The sequence below is a fragment of the Cyclopterus lumpus genome, chromosome 1, assembly GCF_009769545.1.
Source record: "Cyclopterus lumpus isolate fCycLum1 chromosome 1, fCycLum1.pri, whole genome shotgun sequence".
Taxonomy (NCBI): domain Eukaryota; kingdom Metazoa; phylum Chordata; class Actinopteri; order Perciformes; family Cyclopteridae; genus Cyclopterus; species Cyclopterus lumpus.
In genome coordinates this window covers 9,604,306-9,625,444 of record NC_046966.1, presented here as the reverse complement: position 1 = coordinate 9,625,444, position 21,139 = coordinate 9,604,306, and the positions used below count along the sequence as shown (strand labels likewise).

The 21,139-nt window shown below is 41.8% G+C and overlaps 2 protein-coding genes across 5 annotated transcripts in view; both read left to right on the top strand.

Annotated features, from left to right (window-relative positions):
- adcy9 (adenylate cyclase 9) overlaps positions 1-11,935 on the top strand; it is a 35,104-nt gene extending 23,169 nt beyond the window's left edge. Inside the window, exons 6-12 of one of the 2 annotated variants that reach the window (XM_034542890.1) lie at positions 338-440; positions 1,406-1,623; positions 3,165-3,324; positions 4,372-4,520; positions 5,189-5,218; positions 6,375-6,654; positions 6,842-11,935. In XM_034542890.1, the coding sequence (XP_034398781.1) occupies positions 338-440; positions 1,406-1,623; positions 3,165-3,324; positions 4,372-4,520; positions 5,189-5,218; positions 6,375-6,654; positions 6,842-7,888 (1,987 nt within the window). In that variant the 3' untranslated portion in view covers positions 7,889-11,935. The remainder of the gene's footprint in view (positions 1-337; positions 441-1,405; positions 1,624-3,164; positions 3,325-4,371; positions 4,521-5,188; positions 5,219-6,374; positions 6,655-6,841) is intronic. The other variant, XM_034542899.1, reaches the window with a different exon arrangement.
- Positions 11,936-12,395: 460 nt separating this feature from the next.
- Positions 12,396-21,139, top strand: part of crebbpa (CREB binding protein a) — a 36,511-nt gene continuing 27,767 nt past the window's right edge. For all 3 annotated transcript variants that reach the window (XM_034547771.1, XM_034547729.1, XM_034547862.1), the window contains exon 1: positions 12,396-13,312. In XM_034547771.1, coding sequence (XP_034403662.1) covers positions 13,225-13,312 — 88 coding nt within the window. In that variant the 5' untranslated portion in view covers positions 12,396-13,224. The remainder of the gene's footprint in view (positions 13,313-21,139) is intronic.

The window sequence follows — 21,139 nt, the reverse complement described above, 5'->3', positions numbered from 1 at the left end:
ACATTCAAAGGCCAAAGAAAAGGCAGCCAGAGTACGATTGGTGTGTTCTGGTCTGTCCAGACACATTGTACCCAGGGCGAAAACAAACCAGAGTCTGATTCAACTGGACTAAGAAATGCAGGGTTGAAAATGCCCTAAAAACAATGTCACAAGGCAGAAACGGTTGAAATATCCCATCTGCAGAATTTTAACATCCACTCAAAGTAGAGCAGCTGTAAAAGTAGATTCTAAAGTAAACACATTGGAATTTGTTGTTTATTCATTTTCAGAAATATTCAATTTTCTATGGAAAAATATATTCCCTTTTTATTTTGTCTTGTTTCTCTGTGGTTCACAGCCTGATGAAGGACTACTTTTTCAAGCCACCCATCAACAAGATCAGCCTCAACTTCCTTGAGAGTCCTCTGGAAAAGGCGTATCGCAGCAGCTACAAGGAGGAGGTACGCACTGTAACTATAAGACTCATCATTGCCTCACGCGGCACTAACCTTCGACGACTTCTTGGACAAACAATAGTGTTATAACACATCTAGTGGTTTATAGATAGCTTTTGGCCTGCGTCTGACTGTGAATGTTATGCCACATTAGTGCAACACATTGTCACACTCACAGGACCAGTTCCACTTGGCATGCTTTGACCTCACAGGCTTGCAGCCCCCTGCTGTTACACCAGCGTTACTACAGAGCTCTAAAACATTGACATTCAACTCAGTTCATTTCATGCAAGTCGACAGTGATGCTCATTGATGATCCGTCTTTGTGCTTGTGCGTGGCTCAGCTGAAACGGTAACTCATTTGTCCATTAGTTTCAATTTCAATATATGTATACACATAAGTAAAATAAGAAAAATCCAACTCAAATCCAACTTTCAAACTGCATTTAGTGAAGTTTAACTAAACAAACAAACAAAGAAACTATATTGAAAAGCATTTGAAATTTAAATGGTTTCCTCCACACACTGACATAAAGCTTTCTTTACACAACCGCCTTTCATCATGGTAGTTATTTACTATGATAACTTTATAACCACACAATACATAACTACCTAGATTTAGTTTAATTTGTTTGTTTATTTTTTACTCTTTCAAAGCTAAGTAAGGGAGACGACAGACAAGATAAGCATGCATATGTACTCCCAAGCTTGTACTACTGCATACCTAATACTAAAAAACAACAGAATTATGTTTTTGTGGTTTATTGTGTATGCATTGGATACTCATCATATTCAGTATTTAACAAATGTTTAAAATGTAATTCATAAATAAAGAAATTAATTAATTCAAACTGCAGTTTTATCTTAAGTAGACACTCAAATGATGGTGAAACACCGGTGTCTGCTGCATGCATGATTTCTCTGGAAATAGCTTCTGATCTCCTCAGTTTCCCAATCCTCTTCCTCTCCAGGTGAAGAACCTGGTGCAAGTGCAGACATTCGCGAGCTCCACCTTCAGCTCCTTTCTGGATGTTTTTCTCAGCTGTTTTGTCTTCCTGGCCCTGACACTGGCCTGTTTCCTTCCACCTCTGGTGAGCCCAGACACTGTGGGCCCTCCAGCTCCCGCTGCCCTGGCCCTGGCTCCCCTGGCCGGCCTGTTGGAGCTGGCCTCCCTGGTGCTCTCCATACGGTGAGGAGGCTGTGCCTATGGGTGTGGAATTATTTTCCTGGCAGGATGGAAAAGCGTCTGAAATGTGATTTAAGCTGTTGTGTTGTCAGTGCTGTGCCATCAGGGCGCAGTGATATCGAAGTGTTTGTTACCAAATAGGATTCAGATAGAAATACTCGGATCATCCGTTGATCTTCCACATTATGGGGCCCATAGAGCAACCTTGAGTAATCTCAAACCATGGCAGGACTCGATAAATAGAACTGTTCCCCTGCGTATTCATAAATTTTAATAATTTAAGAGGATCAGATGAGCGATCAAACTTTCATTCAGCACTAATTTGCTGTATTTCATGTTTTCATGTCTGTAGTTTATAATATAGTTCACCCAATTATAAATGTCTCTCTTTATTTGTATAGCACTTTTCATACTAACATTTATAACACACAAAAACATTACAATTACTGAAAGCAGTTATTAAAGTAAATTGTGAAAGAAAATACTCATAGCCCCACATCAATAATCTACAATACATACATTTGAAAGCAACATGGCTTACAGGGACTGGTAGAGGGAGAGTGAAATGTTCCATTATGTGGATCTCTAAATTGGAGGACATTATTATTTTGGGTGGGTGGTTGATCTCTAATATTTATCTCTATATATCTTTATATGTATCGCACACATTACGCCATGTTGTGAATTTAATTCAAGGTAAGTATACCTTGTGTTACGCTCATCTGACAGAGATCATAAAGTACAGCGCAATAACAAAACCAATGGAGAGCTGATGAACCAGCGCCACACATCATGTGGTAGACGTCGCTTTCAGATGCAGGCCTCGAGGCAACGATGTCTCATTTAAAATGCCTGTTGTCTCGGCTCCTCTCTTCTTGCTTCTCTTCCTCGCAAAGAAAGGAATCAAGTAAGCATATTGAAAAGCCCCCGGTATGTGTTGGGCCTCAGTGGCACAGCATTGAAAACCACTGTTTGACCATCCCATTGCACCACAACTCTCCACTGAAACCAGTCTCTGGCTCCCACACCACAATCGATTAACTTCCCATGTCAGATATGATTGGCTCTGGTTCATTGTTTGTGAAGGACCAGTATTGGCTCATTACGGCACATTACGTCCTGGTAGCAGGTGGAGTTCCACACCAAAATAAATACGTGGGGCATCCAGTTGTTCAAGTGCTTAAAATGGATTGTATGGATCTTTTTTATTTTGTTGTGTGTTTAATGGGTGTGGAGAAAATTGAAAAGGAATTCATTCATACTTATTGCTTTATGTAAAAAAGGCAATACATCTTCTAGTTGGGACTTGGGACAGCATATTTATGTTTTAATAATGTGTCTTAATAAAGGACTAGGGGTGGAGTCATACAGGGAACGATAATATGTTTTCCTTTACTTTACTGTTTTGTGTGTGACTGTTTTGTTCCTTCAAGATTTTGTTGATTCTTATTTTGGTATCATTATTTATTCAGAATGAACTGCTAATGCTGCTGGAAAGTCATTGTTTGTCTCCACCTAACACACTGCCCTCCTCTCCTCTGCAGTATGGCCTTCTATCTGGAGAAGGTGATGAACTGTACCCGCTCCCTGCTCCTGGTGGTCTCTGGCTGGGTCCCCCGTCATGCGATTGGGGCGGTGTTAGTCTCCCTTCCTGCCATCTCCGTCTTGTCCCACCTCACCTGCAGCGTCCACTTGCCCCTCCAGGTAAACATGCCTGTGTGTGCGCGCGCGTGTGTGTGTGTGTGTGTGCTTGTGTGCGTGTGTTAGAGTCAAAGAGTAAACACTGTCCTGAAAGTGGGCACTCAGAGTCTGTGTGTGTCTGAGGAATTCTGGAGAAATGGGCTTCATATCACACTGTTGGCAGTTTGCTTGATGACCAGTGCTGTGCCATATTTACAATGAAACAATTAGTTAAATAATAGATAGACATTTAAGAGAATTAACTATAATGATTCTAAGATGGTAAGTTCAAATATCCAACATATGCTGTTGCACTACATCTCTCTCTCTCTGTTCCTTACTAATATTTAACAATATTGCTGCTCCAGCTGTTAAGGCTTCAACCACTATCACCATTAGTACTAGTCCTGCAGCTGATTTAACTAACTACTAAAATGATTTGCCCTCACTGACTGAAGCCAAAATAAGCAGAGAGGAGTCGGCAGTTTAAAATCTTGCCCATGGTGGGTTGAAGCCAGAGATCCTCGGAGGCCAGCAGAGCCAGCAGGCTTCAGGAGGCTTCGCCTGTGGACCTTGGCACCAGAAATATTGACCTTTCTTCCTCTCCGAGTCCTGCATGTGAGAAGATTGAGAGCAGCCATACTTCAGAGCGTTATTTGTGCTGTTTTGATTAAAGGCCATCTGTATAAGTTTGATCCTCTCTTTCCAGCTCTGAGCCAACGGCTGCTTGCAAGATGTGTGGTGTTTTGAGATCTTGTTTTTCAGGGATTTCAACACCCCATTTCTCTCTCCATTCCTCTCCCCGCCTGCTCAGTTTCACCCCTCCACTCTCCCAATCTCTTCGGGGGCTTGCAGATCAAAGTGGTAGTCTCACGCAGGGTTGTTAATTAGACATGCAGTTTTCAGGAATGTAATGTCTTTGAAGCTCTGAATGTGTTCATATTGCAGTTAACATCTACATTTTATGTACCAGTTGCAGAACGAAGTCAAGCAAAATAGGGCTGAACAATTAATCAAAATGGCCTACTGCAGTTTGTTAAATCACTTTAATGACGAGGTTCTTTTCTCCAGGTGACCATGTTCCTGTGCTGTGCCACCATCCTGGCAATCATCCAGTATTGTAACTTCTGCCAGCTAAGTTTTTGGATGCGCTCAGTCCTGGCCACTGCTACAGGGGTCGCCCTGCTTCTGTTGCTGTACAGCCCTGTGCACAGGTACAGGTGAGCATGTGTTATTTGCAGCACGCACGCACAGACACACACATTGTGCAGGAATAGACCTACAATAACTCACATAATGTCCTTGTACAATATTATATTAGGTACTTCCTAACCCCATTATCATTAATGCAATGTGTGTTCCAGAGAGAGAGAAGACGGCTAGTCTTCCTTCTTCTTTTCCTCATATTCCTCTTCTGCATCTCTCACCCTCTATCCTAATAGACTAGTAATAAGTCAACACAGGCTGTACATATTCACAGACATACATGGTTATACTATATGCACTAGGTGTGGCATCTCGCATTTCATTAAAGACGTCATACAAGATTTCAGTGAAATATGTAAGCACTGATCATCACAAAAAGTGTCAAAGAAATCAATGTATGCAGTTTATGTAAGCAGCATGTAAGTGAAACTAGGAATTAAGAACTCAATGTGAACACAGAAATGTAAAGCTTTGTGTTTTTTCATTTATAAATAAATAATAATTCAGTACATTATACAATCCTCATCTGCGTCTGTGCTTGATAGATTAGTTTTATTCATATATTAATTCATTATTCTCAAACATTGTAATTTCTATTTAATATGATCTGCATTATGTTCGTTCATGTGGTGCATGTGACCGTTCCTTTCTTCTGACTGACACCACTCTTGTCGTCTTTCAGCTCCGGTAATAACAGCTTGCCAGTTCATGGGTGAGTGTCTCGATGATGGATGAGTGACATTTGAAGGGTCAACAAGCGACGGCTTGCTTTCCATATATTTTATAACTGCAGCTCTGTCTTGACTCAATGTCTTTACTCACCTATACCCCTCTCTCTCTCTTCCTCTGTCTCCCCCTGGGGGCACCAGCAGTAATGGCTGCTAAATGTCACTAGGGTGGAATTGACTCATATAGCCACATGTTAGCTGACTACACTATAGAGGAGGAGAGAGGCCTGGAAAAGACTCTTTTCCTTTTCTTTTTTTCCTTATCAGATAGCATTTTGATTGGCAGCTACTTCTTAAGGCTTACAGGATAAAACTCTGCTTGAATCATACTTGAGCACACTGCTGTTCAAAATAATGTTATGAGCCAATGTTGCAGTCTTCAGGTATTGTTCAGCTTTTACCAGCAGGGAACATCTGAGGTGGGTTTCTAAGGACACACAACCCTTCAAACCGTTCTTAGTACGCTTAGTACGTAGTATGTGTGTTAATTGCCAAATAATTTGGTTACAATGTGTATATTGTTTAAAGTAAATCTTCAGATCACAAATCAACTGACATATCAAACTACACTTCTCAGTACTTCATCTTGCTTTGTAAATGAAGAAGATGATGCAGTGTTTTTTATCTGGGTAGAATATATAATACACAGATAATTGTATCCCTCATGTAGTTCAGATGGTGATTTTCCACATCTCCCACAATGCTTTTTGACAACAACCCAAGATGAACATGTAGCTATGGAGTCAGCGTGTTGTGAGTATTCAATGTGATTTATTGAAGCCAGTGGAGAAACCAATATTTCTGCCTCCGCTATGATAAATTTGAACATCGCGGTAAAATTGCAAGGATTAAAGTACAATCTTGCTTAATGATTTTGAGGGACTGACTCCAAAAATCCTGTTATCAAACCAAGGACGCATTAGAAATATGTTCATCTTCATACGGCACCTCACAACAAGCCGGTGCAGGAGATGCACGGTGGAACATCAGCAGCTGTTGTTTAACAGTCTGCGTGGAATTCTCCAGCCTCCATTTCATCTCTCTGATCAATCCTGTGAACCGTTTTCCGATGTCTGCTATTCCTATGTTCATCTTGAACCACTCTTACTTTTCTTCTGTTGTCTCCGAATTCTCACTCAGACTGAACATCTCCACATCCAGTGATGGTGATTCAGCATTGGTCACCCCTGAACCTCCCCCGCGACCTCTTGACCTTCTGGTCCCAGAGGCTGTCCTGGCCTTCTTCCTGCTTCTTCTCCTGGTCTGGTTCCTGAACCGTGAGTTCGAGGTCAGCTACCGTCTCCATTACCATGGCAATGTGGAGGCTGACAAACACCGCTTCAAGATCCAGACGATGCGAGACCAGGCTGAGTGGTTACTGGGCAACATCATCCCCATCCATGTCGCTGACCAGCTCAAGGTTATTTTTTTAAAACCTAATGCCTACTTCATATATTTGTTTTGCTTGTTTTGTAATCCAGAGCATAACTTTTTTAAATGAAGAAGATGAATGATAAAAATGAGAAACCTTGTTGCATTACTGTCATCATGAATATAAGCACATTTTAACATTCAACATATTTCGACACATTTCATTGTTTCCTCAGGTGACCCAGAGCTACTCCAAGAATCACGACACTGTGGGCGTGATCTTTGCCAGTATTGTAAACTTCAGTGAGTTCTATGAAGAGAGCTACGAGGGTGGAAAAGAGTGCTACCGTGTTCTCAATGAGCTAATTGGAGACTTTGACGAGCTCCTTCGCAGACCCGAATTCAAAAGCGTGGAAAAGATCAAAACAATTGGTGCCACCTACATGGCTGCATCCGGACTGAATGTCCGGCAGTTGGCTGAGAATGATGACGACTCTCCACACGCTCACCTGAGGGCCCTTTTCAACTTTGCCCTGGAGATGATGGGCGTCCTGGACGACTTCAACAAGAACATGCTGGGCTTTGGTTTCAAGCTCCGTATTGGGTTTAACCACGGGCCGCTGACAGCTGGAGTGATCGGCACCACTAAACTGCTCTATGACATCTGGGGTGACACGGTTAACATTGCCAGCCGCATGGACTCCACCGGGGTGGAGTGTCGGGTGCAGGTGAGCGAGGAGAGCCATGCTGTGCTCAGTGCCATGGGCTTAGAGTTTGACTATAGAGGTACAGTTAATGTTAAGGGCAAAGGTCAAATGAGGACCTTTCTGTACCCCAAAAGTGGGGAAAGTATATATCAAGATCAAACGGAGCTGGGCGCCAGCCTCGGACACTCTTCCACGGCATCGACAGTCAATGCGACTTCGGGATCTGTTGCCCATGCAGCACCTCTTCCTCCCTCTTCTTCCTCCCACCTTTCCACACTCACTCCTCAACCACAAAGTGCTGTAAGGCCTTCACGAGCAGGGCCTGAGCCTGTCCAAGCAAAGTCCACAGAGGTGAGGGAGGAGGGATATAGGGACCCTCCACACCTCCCTGGGCAGTCCCCTGCCACAGACCTTCACCTCGCCCCCCACTCTGAACTGGGCCCGGAGCCTAGTGCTGCACAAGAGCCCTCCCAGGTGCAGCCAGCTCCTCTCGCACTTCAAGAGGAGGAGGACGAGGAAGAGGTGGAGGCCAACGAGCTATCAAAACTCAACGAGGAGTTTTATGCTCGTCTCTGATCCCTTCTCTCCTCTTCCTGTGACTTCTGTCCCCCTGCTGCCTCAGCTGCTGTCTGACTCTCCGGGACCGATTGCAAGAGCGGGCAGGATGTCCCTTTCTTGAGGCATAGTTGGATGACGCAGAGGGAGTTGGTCACTCTGACACAAACAGTGGCTATAAAAGAAATGGCTCCTCATGTCTTTGATGGTAATGTTGCCTAAGTGCTGGGGTGGGTTAGACCTGTGTTGAGCACAGCAGTGTATTAGGGGAGAAGGCTGAAAAGGATTCAGAGGGAAGGAAGACTGTCGGTGTTGTTCTTGGTTTTTTTTTAAATTCATTTTTGTTATTAAGTGCCTTCAGGACTAGAACAGTGAATGAACAAATATAAATTACTGAACAAAGTTTTAACAAGTTTAGGAAAAGGAACATGCTGTGGTTTCTTACTCCATGCTTTTGTTTTCAATGCAAGTATTTCTTTAAAATATATATATATATATATATATATATATATATATATATATATATATATATATATATATTGTTGTGCCATATCATTTGTTTTAACTTGATCAAAGTCTTGACCTTACTTAAGGGACAATTATTTTAGATTCTATATAAGGGCCAGTGCAGCATGATGGGCTGAGCAGGGAACTATGGGAAGAATGAGGGAATCACATGAAGCAGTGTTAATTTATGTATTCAGCTTTGACTTGAGGGCTTAATACAGTATTAATTTGTGCTAGAGTCTCAGTAAAAGAGACACGCTTCAAGGCACGCTGCATAGATATTAGTTTGTGTAGTAGCTAAATGCACATTTTAAGCACAGGTCTTGCACAGTGTTTTCTCGACCACTTTGTATTTGGAAGATATTACCATGAAGTGGCTATTCAAATGGTTGCTAATGTCTTTGATGGTAATGTTGAAATAGCTTTTAAGAACATTTAAACAGAGATCTTGTCTGTCGCAACGAGTACAAGCAAAAGCACAAAAACAAATGGGATAAGGGAATTTAGATTTGGAAGAAATGGGGGTTTTAAAAAGGGAGATCATCACCAAAGCAGGAAGGCACTTTAAATATACTTAAAGTGATACTCCATACAAGAGACCAGCATGGCGCTCCTGGGCCCTGTAGTTTTTAGAAAATGTTTCTCAAACAGGAATAAGTGGTTCGTTTGTTGGGGTCTGTATTCAGAGGCTAGTGTGGTGATAGTCAATATTTTCAGCAGCAGGATGGTGAATGCGGCGTTGACTCAACATGAAAATACAGCGTCCATTTGTGTTGTATTGAAAGAAAATGGCACCCAGTGCTCATTGATGTGTTTTGTTAGTTTTTGGTCAACAACAGAGCTCGAAGGCACAGAGGGATAAGATCTATCAGACGATACTTGTTCCTTCGATCAATTCATTGTTGCTTTTGGTCTTTTCGTGGAAGTTGTTCACCAAAAGACAAACGCACCGGATTTGTGGTGGCCAGCAGAGGGGTGAGAGTTTGATACTCAAAAGGTTTTGAGTGGAGTGTCACGGGAAGTGGGACTGTGATGGGCAATCACGGGGAAGTTATTGATGGATGATAGGGTGGTCCACATTGCCGTTGGTTAAAGTGTCGAATCACAGATCAACCACAGTTACAACAGTAATGTATTTAAAACCTCACACTCAAATTTAGCTCCAATCGTTGCCTTCGTCGCCAAAATAAAAAACAGACATTGGTCAGTCCATCACTATAGATGTATTCAATACTGTTGTCTGCCTTTAGCTGTGTGATGTGCAGTTGAAGGGGTGGGACTTTTAACTTCATCCAGTCACAGCCTATATATGGAGGGGGCCCTCTACTGTATCAATTGACCTAAATTGCCACTTTAATTGAGTGATCTATAGGTGCAGTGCAACCTAAACTAGCTGAATGTTTTGTGGTGCCTAAAAAGTACGACTGTATCTTGGTTTTCAGAACGTTTTTTATCATGCTGTTTTCATAACGAGGATAGATTATGATTGTACGCTTGAGGAAATGATGCCCGTTGTGCAGGTTTTTCTGCATTTTATTTTTTTTGACAAATTCCATCTTTTTTTCAGTCTGTCGGTTGCCTGGAACAGTTTGGTGGTGGTGTTCTCATCGAAAAGCTGGCACCTCTGTAGTCCTCTTTGCTCTTTACTCACTTCTTGTTTTTTTCTTTACTCCTGAGAGCGCTTGTTTCCCCTCTGTACTTTGGGTGTATGTGTGCAAGAAAGATATTACATTTCTACACAAGTCAATAACACAATTAGAGATCACTGTCGTCGGATGCAAAAGGAAATCAATCCACTATATGGCCACTGTTAAACTGTTATTTGCTGTTGCTACCTGATCTCTAGAGGAAAGTCACACACTTAGTTGCGTTCTTTAAAATGGAGAAAAGAAAGCTCTAAAATTGGAAATTTAATCCTGCAAACACAAATCACCGCCACCTCTTTTAGAGACGGGTCAACATTTGGGCTTAATATTCTTACCTTTTAGAAGCTATGGCCACTCAGAGATAAGGAGGAACCATCAATAATTATGTAGCTGTCTCCATCTATAGCATATAAGGTGTTTTTGTTTTGTTTACCCCTACCATTGTGCACTCTAAACATACACACCCGGTGCCTTTTGAATGAGGAATATGTTTCGTCAGCATGTGTGAGCTGTGATTATTTGTGTCAAATAATCATAACATTAGTAGCATAAATGCATTAAAATCCAAGGAAGTTTCTCCGGAAACCGTCACTCTAAATCAGGACCCACACGTTTCTGCACAAAATCTGCTTTGTTGCCACAAATCCTTGTCATTGCTTTTAAAATATTCTTCTAACGGACATGTTACTAATTTAATGCAAATTCTCAACACGCTCAAGTTTGCCAAACCTAATAAACCATACCACACAAACTTCTGGAAACAGACATCAATATCAGGTATCAGTTTGGAATGAAAGTTCTGTGATTTTTCCCCAGACAATTTGCCAGATGCCCCTTCGGCCTCACCTCGTTAGTTAATCCGTGGTGACGTTCAGGACGTGTCGCTAAAGCCCGAGCTTGCACAGCAGATAGAAACTAGCCATTGTAGATTAAAGACGTGGGGCTCCACCTGTTGATGGGCACACCACCTCTCCAGTAGTGCACATCTGTACACATGCATGAATAAAATATTAAAGTGAACACTGCTGGCTCTGTTATCTGTGATACAGGGTGGGGGACGAATGGGCAGTTTTCTTTGTTGCCAGACACACAACATGTTCAGTCTATCATTCTTTTTTTGTTTCATTTCAATATCATTATGTCCACACTTATGTTGAACAAGAAGCATGTACTGCCAGCAAGAGGGATTCTTCAAATCACTAAGCTTTGCTCATTTAAGGTTACTTGGATTGTATCCTTCTCTGACAGTGTATTGATGATGTTTGTATGATAATAATTGTTTTAGTTTTGGCCGAGGGAAAGAAGTGTCTTTAGAGGTCCAGCGCTCCAGTTAAAAAAATGCAGAAAACCGCCTTGTGCATCGAGGGGAGGTTAATGGCATTCAGTCATCCCTTTTTGTTTAAGAAATGTAAATCTGCTTTGTGACAGAAAAATAAGGGCGAGTGTTTTATTAGCACTTGTGAAAATCATCACAGCAAAACCGCATTGCCTAATCACTCCTTTAAATGGTGACAGCCCCACTTTTTAAAAATGATAAATTCAACCCGTGTATTACATTATACTGGGACAAAAGTTAGATGGTTGTTTGATTTACATTTTTGTGTATTTGTGTTACTTTCATGAATGAGATGTATAATGTATGTTTTTGTGCACATTACCCATGTATCATTTATCAACACATGATCGTTATCTGTACACATTTGCACAAAGCACTCAGTGTTTGTACATATGCAGTTATTTTATGTCTCATATGATTTTTTTTTTATACATGTGCATGTGTCAGATTTTGCCGGAAAACAATGAAAAGGCGACACTTATTATCAAATTGGTTCAATGTGTGTCTGTTTGAGTGGGAGTGATATAACTGTATTGCTCTTTGTTTCAGTATGAGAGAAATAAATCTCCAAGCAGAAAACAGTTGAGTGCACTGGTGAAGTATAATATGGAGATGAATCCATGTTAAACCATAGCCTGATAATCAGACTGAATTGCAATTTAGTTTTAAATTGCTGAGTAAATCAGAGATTTGGGCAGTCGGGCTATATTCACACAGTTTGGCCAAGTTTAGGAAAGAAGGTCCCACACCTTTGTCCCACATCTTTGATCAGCCAGCTGATGACACAATTAAGTTAATAATAAAATAACTTGCAACACATGACAAAATGTATGTGCAACAGTATTTTGTTTGGACATTTTATTTAATATAGAGTTTGATATGAATAACTTGAATGTACTTGTAAAATGACTTTAAACGTATGATCTGATTCGTAAACGGTGCTGTGGCGCCCCCAGCGGTTAACATGCGCAGTGTTTTCACGTAGGGCGTGATTGCGCGGCCCCTCCCCCTCCACAGACGATCTGTAAAAGAAAAAAAAAAACTTTTTTGTATCGAAGGAATCAACAGCCGCCATCTTGTCGTGGCTCGGAATTAGGATTTCGGTCCAACACTGGTTTTTACGTAGAAAATCGAGCATCCTTACCGCGATATGACAGCGTCCTTCCCCAGAAAACGAAATCTTAACATCGCCTCGGAGACATTTTGTGCGAAAAAACAGGACTAGGATCGGCGGTCGTCGGGCAAAAAAGCTCCCTATATCTGATTTCCCCTTCAGAGTGCGGCGATTCAGCCCCTGACGCCGTTCAGGAGCCGTAGTGTTTACCGCGAGGCGAGCGGAGACCTGGTCGCGACTTTCGAGGTGATTTGCAAAAACACGGCATTTTTATGCAATTGTGCATTTTGCGGAGCTTCGCGCGATTTTTGCATGAAGAAATTTGACGTCACGCAAAAATGGGTACTTCGAACATCTAGAAATTACGACCTTTCCCCAGGAATGCAGCAGCTCACCTGCTTTTATTAGACATTCACTTGGTATTTCGATTTTTTTTACATGGGGGATATTTTATTTTGGGGTATTTAACGATAATAATGTGGGTGTTGGGTGTTGGATTATCATGGGGTGAATGGCGGTGGCGAAGCGGGGCGCTGTTGCATCTCTTTTGAAAGACACTCGGCGGAGCAGCAGCTAACAGTTAATTTAGCTGGTAGCAGGCAATTAGCTAACCGTAGCTAGTAGCCAGTTAGCTCACGTTAGCAGCTTGCTAATGTGTTAACCGGGAAGGTTCGGGTTGATTTAAAACAACTTGCCTGGCATAAAGTAATCAGAAATCATCAACTTAAGCGACCATCCGGACCAGAGAACAACTATGGCTGAAAACCTGCTGGACGTCGGACCTCCCAACTCTAAGCGGCCGAAACTGAATTCACCTGCCCTGTTGGCGTCTGATGGACCAGGTAAAGGCCTCAACACTGCCTGCACAATGATACAACACTAACATATTGGGGAGACACACGCACACACACCTAACATTGCCTTGAGAGTTGGCATCTTAACCGTTTTGACGACCCACATTGTGAAGTCCCCAGGTCAGCTCGGTGTGCTGTCCCGTTGGTTGGCGGTAGTTAGTGACTGGTTTTACTGCAGTGTTGTGGTTTGGTTCTGTGGTGCGCGTGTAACTGCAAGGACACTCGCTAGCCAGTTTATTGGGTAAGCCGTGTGCTAATGCAGTGCTTATTACAGTCCTGCAATAGATCACACATCCACGAGGTAACGTTGAACCGCGATAAAATATGACGGCACCAAACACGAGAGTTTACAAAATGACCTCAGTTAAAGCAACGCCTCTCTGAAACGGTAAAAGAAAAAAGACATGGTTGAAGAATGTAAAGTTGCATGTTTTGCAGCGCGTATGCATTACATTACACTACACTAGTTTTAACTGGGGGGTTTCACACCGACAACTGAGTTTATGGATGTTGGCAAATAGTGTTTCTAATATCCGCTTGACTCTGTTACTACACAGCAGTGAACCACTTTATATAGGAAACTGAAACGTTGGTTATAATTTCCATCATAGATCTAATGGCTTTTTGGAGTCGGTGGTATTTTGCACCCAGATTCTCTTGCAATCTCAAATAATGCAATCTTATGTCAAGATCGGATGCCGTGTCAATTCATGACATGCTGCTCATCTTGAAAGAAATCCAATGTAGCGAAGCAGATTTCTATGCTGGATCTTTTTTAAACCACTTGCATTTAACTGAAGAGACTTCCTTTTATTTATTGTGTTCAGGTCTGTGTGTGGTGGGGTGATAAGATGGTTGTTGCCTCCGAGAGAAGAACACAGGGTGACTGACAGAAAATGTTTCAAACGGGAGCTCAATTCTGCAACAAAATATAAAAACATGAATCCCACAGAGCAAGTCTATGAACCCACAGGCCAATCTGGTTGTGACTTTACCACCTGTGATTGTACAGTCAATATATAATTTGTTGTAATATTGTTGTAGATGGAATTTGTTGTAATGTACAAAAAAAAATGTTGCCTCGCTTTTTGTGATTTCTGATCTGACGATTTGGTGCTCTGTGACAAATGTTGTCCTTGGTGAAGAAAACCCCTTTCATAAAATGAATACTGATGTCAGGAATACTCTGGAGGAAGTAGATGTGTCTTTGTCAAAGTCTACAATCGAGAGGCCTTCACGAATCTGAATGCAGAAGGTTTACAACAATGTGCAAACCACTGAAGAGCAAGAAGGCCAGATTTTGCCAGAAAATATCTGAATCAGCCTGATCAGTTTTAGATGAAGGTTTTTTTGGGAAATGAAACCAAGATTAACTTCAATCAGAATGACGGGAAGAGAAAAGTGTAGAGAAGGAAATGAACGGCTCCTGATAGGAAGAAAACCCGATCATCTGGTTAACATGGTGGATGCAGTGCTACGGTATGAGCTTGTATTAGGGCTGCACAATTAATCGAATTTAATCGCGATCACGATTTTGGCTGCCACGATTAAATGAGCATGATCGTCAGCGATATTGGCGTTTAAAATGCTGCTCTGCCACACATCAAATCAAGCTAACAGTCAGCCAACCACAAGAGCGAGAACGAGATGGGGGGGGGGGGGGATGGTGTGTCATGTGTGCGGACTCTACAGCGGCAGCCTCAAAAAGTTCAACGAACTTGTTTAACCACCTAAAAAATCACCACAAACCACAGTATGACGAATGTGTTAAGGCTAAAGCTAAAACTAACGCTAGCGCACTGAATCTCTGTCCATGTGCAACGTCGTCAACCCAGAAAAGCATAACCGCGACCCTGCATATCCGTCCACCTCCCAAAGACACACCGAAATAACGTCTGCAATCGCATTTCATTTGGCCAAAGACATGCAAGCAATGAATACTGTGATCAATGAAGGCTTCAGAAAAATGGTCAAGACACTCGACAAGAGATACGTGATCCCCTCCATTATTTCGCCAAACAGGAATCACCTGCACTATATGAAAAACATCGGGGGAACTACAAAGGTGTCGAGTAGTTTGCAACTACGACTGACCTATGGTCAAGCAGAACAATAGAGCAGTACATGTCGTGCATTTTGGGTAAACATTTTAGTCACATTTTGGGTAAACATTTTATGTGACGTTATTATTAAGACGTGTACATTTGTATATTAGCCAGACTGTAACACAACAATGGAAGTGGAAGCAGTGTTCTTGTTCATTTAAATGTTAAAGCGCAATAAAAAGATATTGTTCCTCAAATTTAATAAATAATCGCAATCTCAATATTGATCAAAATAATAGTGATTATGATTTTGTCCATAATCGAGCAGCCCTAGCTTGTATGGCTGCCAATGGAACTGGTCACTGGTGTTCATTGATGATGTAGCAGGATGAGTTTTGAGGTGTTTAGGAATATACCATCTACTCAGATTCAGCCAAATGCTGCAAAACTGATTGGATGGTGCTCCTCAGTACAGATGGATAATGATCCAAAACATACTGTAAAAACCGCCCAGAGCTTCTCAAGGCAAAGAAATTGAATATTCTTTAAGTCACCCGATCTCAACCCAAGTGAGCATGCTTTTCATTTACTTTAGATAAAATGTTTGTAAGACTTCAGGCAATCATTGACTGCAAAGGATTTCCCTCTAAGTATTACAAATGATCAATATATTCACCATTATGTTGGTTTGTCCAAATACTTCCTGACAATGTGGTGAATTGTGTAAAAATGGCTGTAATTCCTAAACAGTTAATGCCATATTTTTCTTATATCCATTGAAATATAAGCTGAACGTCTACATTTCAACCCCATATTTACTGATTTATTTAAAATGCATTGCAGTTGTGTAAAAAGGCAAAAGTAGAAGAATTGTCACAGTCCAAATACTTAAGGCCCTGACAGTATATTTTCGCCAATGTGGGACCCTCACTCTTCAAACATGGGTTTCTGGGGGGAAAAAGAGTCTTATATTTGTGCAAATACTTAATGTTTTGTAATCATATGTCAGGGAAGTTGTAGGGATGTAGATCTGAATTCGTAGCTCGGCAAATGTTTTTCTTGAAGTGATCACGTCTATCAAATGGCGCGTTTTCCTCATCAAGATTCGTTTAAGTTGGTCTGCATTAAAAAATAATAAAATTCGACAGCCTTTCAACAAAAGCAGCTGACAAGACAGCGATGAATTACGCCACACATGGCAGAGGCACCACATGTCTGCAATGAACAATCATTAAACCCGGCCTGCCTACTCTTTATTGTTTTCGCCTCTTACCATTGGGACCTAACGGACCCCATGGGACCGCACTGGGCCACACTGTCATTGGTTGTAAATTACTGCAGATAAAGAGTGTGCTTTTCAGTCTTTGATGATAGTCATGCCTGAAGCTTTATGAGCAGCACCCCTCGTCCCTGACATTTGACCTTTTGCCTTTTTCAGTAGCCCCTGGTTTGATTTGCACGTCACATTTTGGGGTGTGCTGTAGTTCATGTTTATGGGGCGTGTTTGCATAATTGGATGTGTAGTAAAGCATATATGCTTGCAGTGTGTGTGTGTGTGTGTGTACTTTGTTTTGTATGTGTGTTTGGGGAGGTTCCTTCCTACAGTGGCACAGAGCAAACATGTGCCCCCTGTCTCTCTATTCAGACAACATGCATAACAAAATGTAAATGCACTTCCAGAGCTACTAGTTGGGCAATGGATCATAAAACTCATGGTTCAGATTGGATCACAGATTGGATCAGCACAAAAGAAAAAGGGAGCAAATAACTTTTTTTTGCTGCAGATACTAATTGCTGATCATTGCTGATCTATATTGGCAGACACAGATTCCTTTGTTTGATTATAGTCGCTGGTCTACAAGGCTCCATCTGTCCCAAAAATCATTCTGGATCTGAAATCAGTGTAAAGCATCAAACAATCAAAATGTTATAGTCATCTATAGTGTTTTTTCTTCTTTAAAAATAAAATAAAAGATTGTATTTTTATTGACTAAAACAAATCTTGTCATGTTTTAATGATTATATTAATTTTCAACAGAGCCTGAACACATGTCACCCAGCAGAAATTTGTTCGTGAGCCGTTAGCGGTGCAGCTAACCTAACTAGTTCTGTCAGTTTAAACACGGATTGGGTCTTCACAATGTAACATCATCAGAGATCAACAACTAGAAAAGCAAAAAAGCTAATGTTTTACAAAATATTGGCAGAGGACCATCGACAGTCAAACTTTATTTTTCATTGTGATGGTAAAACTGATTCATTAATTTGCTGAGATCTTGGTTCAACTCATGTCAGTCAGGGCCATGTCGGTAGCTTTCACACAGCCTGTTGAAGGGTCAGCTGTGGTGCGTTATTCTGCCTCGCTGTTGTATATGAAAGGTACGGAGTCACAACGTGGGGACAGAGTTCTTCCACCGCTGTGCCAGCAACGGAGATGTTCGGCGAAACGGGTGTGACGTTTGGAGACGTGTCATGCGTGTGCCCCAAACATCGGGATATTTCAAATTACGCTTGTAGCAGCTAACTTACAGAAACCAAAAATGGCAGCAACATTTGGTGAATAACGCTGATGGGAGCTCCTTACCCTCCGAGTAGAGGACAAGAGAAACCGGCGTATACCGGGGACAGTATGGACTGCTGCAAGTCGCTGCCCGACGCATATGTTATGTCCTAATATACGCCGACGCAGTTGTGTTAAACACCACGCCTCTTTTGTTCCCATATGATGCAGGTGTGTTTTCTGAGTCGTCATTATGCTGCCGTTATTTGGTTTACTGTGAAAAAGCAAAGCCGGCTTAATGGCGGATCATAATCATGGCAGTATTGCAGAATCTTTTTGCAAAAGGGGATAGGGAAACACCCAAATGTTCACTTTTACGATGCAAATGGCACATTTAATGCCTAGCAGGCAGGCGGTAAGCTCTTGACGCAGCTGCTAATGGAGCCATTTATGCCTCTGACTACAGGGCAACCAGAAAAACCCTAAGGAAAAGAAGGGGGAGCAGCAAAACAGACAAGGGGTGGAGGAGGGTGTGTGAAACGTTTAGGACAACATCGTTTAGTTTTTTAGCTGGCTTTGTTTGCATTTTTTGTTTGGATAATTTGTGTCTGGGCTTGTTTTTAGGCTTGTTTCCCCTTATTATGATACAAATCTCCTTTTTATGATACAAATCTCCTTTTTTTTTTTTTTACTGATTCCACACGGAGATGTCTGCATCTGTGAGTGAGTGGAAAAATAAATCTTTTTGTGTTTGGGGATTTAAAAAAAAAAAAGAAGCTGGCTTTCAACTAAAGATTTTCCACCACAAATTCCTTTGGAATAAAATGTTTTTTTTTAAAGTACACTTTGAATAATTCAGATATTTCTTGAACTTAAGCTTTGCATAAGCATTACATCTCTTGCGTTCCCATTTGACTGGACCTCACATTTTACTAGAGGACACCGACTTACTCATTCCAACAAATGTGATGTCACTTTATAAAGTGCAGAGATTGAGCTCTTGCTGTTGAATAAGGAGGTGGAAATTATATAGTTCATCATAATTAACTACAGTTTTGCAAGCGACGCCTTTCTAGAGACCATCTCGGCGTGATCTTCTCCTTAAATCTCATATCAAATGACAATGTGAAAGGCGTTGCTCGTAGTGAAGAACCGACACAGAATTATCACCAGAATCTGCAACGCCCCTCTGCTTTTATTTTGAGTTCAAGCTTACTTTACTGTTTTGGTTCACTGCCACCACTCTCATGGCATTTCGTAGTAGCGTTGCACCTAATGACAATTTTTCATCATTACAGTTACGGTTTCAACTAGTGATGCAATAAATCATAAAACTCACGGTTCGGATCATATTCCGGATCAGTCACAGATCGGATGAGCACAAAGGTGGGCACATAACTATACAGAGGGCCCTACTAATTGCTGATTGTTGTTTAATTATAGCACCTGGTCTTCAGACTATTTATTTATGGCCACCATCCCAAAAATAATTTCACCAGCTCTAAAGTCAGTGCACATTTTCCTGAATATCGGAGGATAACGATTGTCAGTAAAACGTTCTTTCACACTCTTGATTGTTACGTTAAACTCTGTCATTAATTCGCGGTTCACATGCATGCCAAAGCGTGAGGGAATCTGTGTGGCTCACAGATCGACAATAGTTTCAGTGATGATGAATTACTAGATAAAATCAAAGGTCCGTGTGACTACCTTCATAGTTCCAAGTGATTTCATTTACTAGACTTTCTTTAAAGAGAGAGAAGAGGAGACTGAATTTTTAAGTTAAATTGTTCTGAAGAACCTTTTTAAACTCAAATTAAGAGGCTAGATGTATGATTAACTTTGTGCTCTTGTCAAGAATTGTGTGCTTTAGTGAATAATTTAATCATAATTGCACTAATTGTATAGACATGAATGGCGATGACACAGCAAAAAGTCACACCCTCAAAGCATGGTACACGAGATGGGATGTGTGTTTTTAAGACTGGTCGGGTGGGTTGCCATCATCACTGCACCCTGCCCGCTGCACCCTCTCCCTGTCGGGAGGGGCCCTCTACTCCCAGCACAACTGTCAACCGGTGGACTGCAATGAGGTCCAGGCGTGGGGTTTGCTAACTGGAATGTAAACAAAGCCGTTGTGGTTTGCATGCTGCGTAACTGACACATTTATCTATGGAGGCAATGTTTCCAGTGGTCCACAAAATGTGAGTCATGAATCACTCACTAAAGCCTGATTTGCTTAAACCTGAAGTTCTATCATTTATTATGCAAGTTGTGTTTACTATTGACAGAAACTCTTCCATGATTGTCAGAAAATTGAATCTGTACAGTATTTTATTAAAGCTCTTTTGCCTCAAACCTCTTTCAAACTTCAGATGTTAAACCTTCTCCAAGGATGCTAAAAGTATTGTTGGAAAAGCAGATGATAGATTACTCTCCCAGCTCTAAGTGGCTGTCTTCCTCTTCCTGGTGTGATACGCTACACCTGTCCCTTTTTAAAGCCAGACATAGGCATCCTTGGGCAAGATGACAGACAACCCCAGTCTGGACCACCGCTTGGGCTGCTTTTGTGGGTATTTATAGCCTCGAGCTCCCAGACAGGAGCCACAGGGGATTTAACACAAAAAAAGCGAGAGCAGTCAGTTAGGGAAGGATGACTATTAAGGGGCGACTGTGGCTCAGTGGTGACATCCTCCAATCCAAGTATCGGTGGTTAGATCCCCGCCTCTGCTAGCCTGATGTGTCTTTGGGCAAGACACCTAACCCCAAATATCTCCCGTAGCTGTGCCTCCAATGTATAAATATGTGTAAACGTTAGATACTCCTGATGGGCAGGTGGCACCTTAGTCCCTCCCATCAGTGTATGAATGATGTCATGTAGTGTTAGAGTAGTTGGAAGACTAGAAAAGCACTATACAAGTACAGGTCCATTTACCATAAAAGCAGGAAGTAATGAGAAACGAATGAAAGTGGGCGAAAACAACAGCAGGAAGAAGAGAAGAGTAGTTCTCCATTTCTAATGGCCATGTCTCCCCTCCCCCTCCCTCCATGGTTGGGGCTCCCTTGACTGCATGTGGCGCTACCTAACCAAAACATTGCTTTGCATTTTTGGTCTTCAGCCAAGCAGCCTGGGGGCAAAGTTGCTGTGTGTGTGTGTGTGCGTGTGTGTGTGTGTCCATTCAGAAATGAATGTGGGGCCAGGCCTGAGCACATGTGTCTAAAGCACTTTTTCTGTCACGCCCCACTTCGGAGGAAGAAAAATGTCCCACC